The sequence below is a fragment of the Balearica regulorum genome, chromosome 5 (genome assembly GCF_011004875.1).
Source record: "Balearica regulorum gibbericeps isolate bBalReg1 chromosome 5, bBalReg1.pri, whole genome shotgun sequence".
In the NCBI taxonomy this organism is placed as follows: Eukaryota; Metazoa; Chordata; class Aves; order Gruiformes; family Gruidae; genus Balearica; species Balearica regulorum.
This window is the reverse complement of record NC_046188.1, coordinates 51,848,594-51,854,593: the sequence shown is the minus strand read 5'-3', so window position 1 is coordinate 51,854,593 and position 6,000 is coordinate 51,848,594. Positions and strand designations below refer to the sequence as shown.

The window sequence follows — 6,000 nt, the reverse complement described above, 5'->3', positions numbered from 1 at the left end:
ATTGGAATGACTCCTGTGTTCTCTGCATATGTACAATATAAGCAGCCTTTAAATGGGTGTTATGTACTACAGAGTATTTAAAATTAACCAGTTCAACATGAAGTTTTATGCATAATATGGAACTATCTTTTTTTAGTTTTTAAAAAAAGATTCTCGCTGTTACCTAATACAAAATATTCTGACCTCGTCAGCAGAGAAAGGATGCAATGCTTTTAAAAAGAAAATATAAGTCTGAGGCTTGTTATATGCAGTATGTTCAGAAGTTTGAAATTGGATTGTGCTGGTAATACTTTAAGCACCATAACATCTGTTTGGCCTGTGTGAAGAGAGTTTAACATCAAATATAGAAAATAGTCCAGTTGTTCAAATTATAAACAAGTTGCAGTAGCATTTCAGTTGGCAGTGTAAACGTAGTGTTTAAGAAAAAGAATTACTAGCAGTAATGTGTGGTCCACTTATATTTGGGTGGTGGTTTTGGTTTTTTTCTTTCTTTCTTTTCAGCAGTTAGTGCCATATGTTTCTGTTGCAGTGACTGGGATTTACAAAGTGAGTATTGCTTATACTCCCTGTAGATAGGCGGTTTTGAAAACCGAGGCAGTTTATCTTGTAGACATCTAAACTGTGGAAAATTTAGAGGGAACCAACAAGTATGACTTGTCTTTGGTCTCTGTTTCTCATTTTATTTCTTCTGTAGGTTCAGTTGAAGTCTAGCAGTCTAAGAGCTCAGCGCATAATACTGGGAGATTCACAGAATGAGGGTTTGTGATCTCTCTTCTCCCTACACCACCATCAGGCAAATTGATGAGTTGCCTTCCATGGGAGCTCTGGCACAATGGTTTGCTCTTATCAACTGAGGCAGTGTCAGCCTGCTGTGTCTGTGTTAATTTTTAATGGCAGGGATCACTACAAGTAGACGTGTCTGCCTTTTCTTAAAAAATCTATGTTCTGTTAATGTATTCATCACTCTCTTATGCTGCTTTTCAGTGGTGGAAACTGAGCTGTCAGCAGGACCACCTGTGTGTACAAACTATAAATCATGACAAGGACTACTGGCACATCTAACCTGCAATCATGTCTATGTAGAAAAGAAGGAAGAGTGGAAAGAGGAAAGGAAAGAACTTATACCATCTTTCCAAGAGTAGGACTGTTGACAGGTTACCTGGGCTCAGGAAGCAGAGAGCATTGAGACTGCGGTCATTGTAACACCAAGAGTAAGGCTCTTGCTTGGGGTACAGGTCACCTGTGTGTGGGCTACTCACTCAGTTTAACCTCTGTCTCGGGTCAAGGTCTATTAACATTCGTCAAGGCATGTTAGCATGGCAGTAAAATCCTTTAGTGGTGGTGAGGTTGGTGTGATAGTGATTAGAAAGCCACATAAAATGCACACAAGTAATACATTGCTTTCAATTTAGCATGGGGCATTAGCTGTGCAAGCTACAGAGGGTGATGCATAAAGGTGGGGGGGTAAGATTTTGGAAGATACTTGCTCTTTCACACACCGGACTGTCCTAAGCACTTCCCCACAAAACATGGAGTAGTTTGGGCCTGAGGGTGAGAAGACTGCAGGAAATCAGCTAAGAGGAAAAAAACCCAAACAATAAAACCTAAGCGGTGAGAGTAGTATTTGTCAATGGTGCAGGTCCAGAAAAGGGTTACTTAGGGGTGTTAAGGAGATTGTTCAATAGTCTGTGGGTTGGTGAGTCCAGCTTTACTGCTGGAAATTACCTTTAAATCAAAGTAAGCAAAATGTCATTTGCAGATTAGACCTGCTGTTATAAGCACAAAGGTACAGGGTAAACTTTTTTGCTTGAACTTGATGCATGCTTGTAGTCTGTCACAGTAGGAATGGCTGCATTGAGCTTTCTGGGAAAACAGAGCACCATGGTTTTGTCTCTGGTCTGTTGTCAGTGGCTGAGAGGTTCTCAAAGGCTGGCTGCAGAAGCAGGCCAGCTGCGTTGCTCTGTTTGCCAGTTCCCTGCTGTGTCCTTTCCCTGGTGTGCTTCAGCTTCTCCCTGTCACATGTGCATTATCTGGGGCTGCTTGCTGAGGGGGAATTGTTTGTTTGAACAGTAGGAAACAGCTGATTCTTAACCTCATCACTAGAAGGTGTGCACAGAAGGGTACTACATAAATTACTTCAGTTACCAACACAAGATGGGTAGATCTGACAACTGGTGGCTTTTTTTTTGTGGCTAAGGAAAGTTAGGATTTAGATTTCTGCAGGTTTCAGAAAGTGTGGGGCCAACAAGCCAGGCAGAGGGAGATGGGTCTGAAAAATAGAACTGAGAGGTGACTCCAGTTCTGACAAAGACTGATGTGTCTTGGCTTGAAAGCATGCAGCTGGGGTGGGGGGGAAGTGCTAAGCATAAAAAACATGTGAAGTCTTAATAACTCTCAGAAAAATAAGCAATGTGCAAAAGATTTTTTTCCTCAGCAAGGCAAACTCTCTCATACCTGCAGATGATGATATCCCAAAGTAAATTAATGAAATGGTGACATTCAGGGAAGGAACAGCTGACAGCTTTGTACAGATCTTCAAGTGTGGAAATGAGTGATATTTTTCTGGCAGACTAACTTGAAACAGGGATGATAAAAAAATAAAACTATAGTAGAATGACAGAGCCCACTCACAAGTTGTTTACTGAAATGAAGATACAGCTGAAAGTAATTACTTGTTTCCCAGAGGTATAAGTGATAGTGCCTCCTACAAGAAATAATACGCAGTTATTTCAGTTGGAATGTAAAATGGGATAGAAAGGTTCCCTCTTTCTGAGGTTAGATGCTGGGTATTTTCACCTCCTTGCAGAACAGTATGTGTATATGAATGTAATATATATATAACATATACAGTCAACCATCTATATGCCACTGGCAATTAATAAATGAGACAATGTCCAATGTTGTTTTCCCTTAACAGCCAGATCTCACTGTACAGATTCTGATTAAAAGCCTGACTTTGCAGTGCATAAGATTAAAAATACTCCTTTAAAATAACATATTTTTGAGGATGATCCTCTCCTGGCTACAAAATTATCTTGAGACACTTGGAGGCAGGGCTGCTTGATCTTGACATTTTAACTGTGTGCAAACTGTAGTAAAATTACAATTGCATTCAGTGCTAGCTATTCTGTACCGTCTTTCCATGCTGAAGAATACTCATTTTCTATGCCCTCTCTTCCAGACCATGAAATGCAGGAAGGCAACCTGGCAGCTTCCGCAGAGGTTGCCTCAGCACAAGCTTTTCCTGACATTGGTTTGCAGATCAGCCCCCCCATAAGCAGCCTCCATTGCCTTGCCATGGGCCATGGAAAAGGAACAATTGTTCTTCGGAGGTTTTCTTCTCTTTAAAGACAAGGCTGCTTCTTACCTGTGCCAGTTCAAGTACTCACTTTTTCTTTCCTTTTCTTCCTCCTTCAGTACAGTGGGGCAATTCACAAAATCTTCAGAAAGATAGCATTATACACAGTTTATAGTACAAAGGGGGGTGGGGGGGGAAGGTCAGACGAATGAGCATGAGGAGATTTCTCCTGTGTCCTTTGGAGGAGGAGCAGAAAGATTGGGAATGATATCTATGCACAGTAGGTGTCTGCCTTGACTACCTGACAATACATGGTCATTGCAAAGGTGAGTCCGAGAATCTAAGGGAAAAAAAAAAAAAAACAATAATTTTTCAGTAAATAAACCCTCCCCCCCAATTTATTGAAACAAAAGAAAGGGAGAAAAGCATGCTTACACTTGTTTTGTTCACACACAGGAAGACACATCACATACTGTTTTTCCTGCTGGCTCATCTCCTTGTTCTGTTCCTAGTTCCTGTCTGCCTTTTGTCCTTATCTGTATTGCTGTTTTACAGAATGAACAATAAGAGCACGGGAGAGTTGGTTTCTCCACAAGAAGCAGCCACCAGGTACTGGAAAGAGGTATATTGAAAAGAAATGCTTGGATGTCTTTTGATCAATAATATTTTATAACAGTAACCCTCAGCTGTGGGGTGGTGTGGTTATCTCTGTAGCCATTGCTTTGAAAGATAATTGGGTTCTTCCCTGACCCAAAGGATGCTGGGCTTTGCTTTACTGTACTTTACTTTTCCAAGCATATGTCCGCACAGGTCCCTGTGGCGGAATCACTGGCGACTGTCCATGCATTACACATAACCATCAATGCCTCATCAGCAATGTACGTGTCTTTCTACTCGGCCTATTCAAAAGCAGCAGCAGGGAGGTGGTGGTTCTCCAAGTCCAACTACTGACCTGCTGTGCTGCCTCTGGTAGAGTATGTCATCAGAAAAGTACTTCTGTGAAAGTTCTAAGTAGTCGTTACTATGCCTTTGCAACACCATTCTAAAATTTGTCATTGAAATGAATATTTGCCAGGTCAAGATTTTCTGTGTTAATTCTATTTGAAGCACTTAATTTGACCACTTCAAATTTAGTCTTTACATGAATAGCAGTTCCTGTTAATGAGTATTTTGAAAGAGTACATGAATAATGATATACTACTTTATAAATAAAGAAAAAAATGGTTATAAAACTGTTAGTGTCATTTCCCATTCTTCCACAGTTAAATAAGGCTTTAGTGTGCTGTTTTATAGTAAGCACGTGCCTTTTAGAAATACTTCCTGAATGCTGCCTTCTACTTCCTAGCAAAGGAACACCTTGAGGGGCAGCTGCATAATAAAACCTTTGTGGCTGAATTAATTTTGCAATTTCGAGCATGCATGATGAAGAAGATTCTTCTGCCACAGGTGCCGTATGCCCTTCAAGTTGTGTCACTGTATGATTCTAACTGTAAGATTGTCAACATGAAAACCAGGAGCTGCCACATGCTTAGGGCCAGAACAACATTGTAACAGCAACTATAGGGGGAGCCCAATTCATTTTAGGTGACTTTCATCATCAATTAGATTCCATCACATACTGCAGCTGGAAGACCGACCAAAAAGCTTTTGTTCTGAGGTGTTTTCTCTGTTTCACAACATTTACTAGGAATATTAGTTAGCATTTTTGTCTGAAGTGTTTTCTCCCATGCAAACTAGTAATTTCTTTCTCTCAGAAAGATAGTATTCTCTTAAATGCCCTAAATATAAACAAGGTCTATGGGAAGGAATCTGACATGGGCTGCTGGGGGGGCGGGGGGGTTAATGCATCTTTTAAAGACTCCCTAAATGTTGAATAGATGATTTAAAGCTGTTTTTAAAAATATGGTAATATATTAACAACAGTCTTACATTGTCTCTGCCATATGATCTTGTTGTGCTTATCTATTCTCCAATGCATATCTGCTAAGCACACTGGAAAACAAAACCCAAAACTTTACTGAATTTGGGCCTACAAGGAGTCAGGCATTTGTATTAATAAGTTGCAGCCAGTACATGACATATGAGAGAGTAAGACACATGCCATTCTGCCTAATTTGACATTAGTGAGCTTATGAGTGGAATTCTGATCCCTGGCTCTCTCTTGCTGCTGCTAGTGATACACCATGAAAAATTAAAAAAAAACCAGGAGTTAATTTGGAATTACATGGTATTAATTAGCTTAGCAATGCCATAGAAAGGTGGAGCTGGAAACTAAAGTTCTGTCTTCACTGCGTTCGGGAATGGGACTTCAGGCCATAAATGGAGGACTGACACGGCTGAAACAGCCTGAGCTCCAGCACAGCTTTCACCTGCATATCCTCAGGCTGAGGTTTGTGCCATTGGGGCTGCGTTATGGCCACAACCACAGCAAGCTGGGTTAAAGACACAGGTACCTAAGAATAAGAGAAAAGGTACTACATTGATGACTGATTTTTCTCTCATCGAAGTTATGGTGGGAATAACTGCAGGTCAAAATCTGCCAGCCTATGTCAGTCTTACCTAGTTTCCTTCCAATTAATAGAAAAGGAGCATGGTTTTATTTCAAGGTTGAGTAATGGTAACAACATCTCAAGTTGTAACTTACCTTAGGACTGAGAATGGGGGGTGAAGACTTACGCTACCTTTAGGCTATCTTAAAGTTA

General features: G+C 40.6%; 1 protein-coding gene across 19 annotated transcripts in view; it reads right to left on the bottom strand.

The window, feature by feature from the left end:
- Positions 1-330: 330 nt before the first annotated feature.
- TSPAN4 (tetraspanin 4) overlaps positions 331-6,000 on the bottom strand; it is a 468,762-nt gene continuing 463,092 nt past the window's right edge. For 17 of the 19 annotated variants that reach the window (XM_075754869.1, XM_075754876.1, XM_075754871.1 and 14 more), the window contains one exon: positions 331-3,638. In XM_075754869.1, the coding sequence (XP_075610984.1) occupies positions 3,570-3,638 (69 nt within the window). In that variant the 3' untranslated portion in view covers positions 331-3,569. Of the gene's footprint in view, positions 3,639-3,733; positions 3,911-6,000 lie in introns of all 19 variants that reach the window. The other 2 variants (XR_012835748.1, XR_012835749.1) reach the window with 2 other exon arrangements.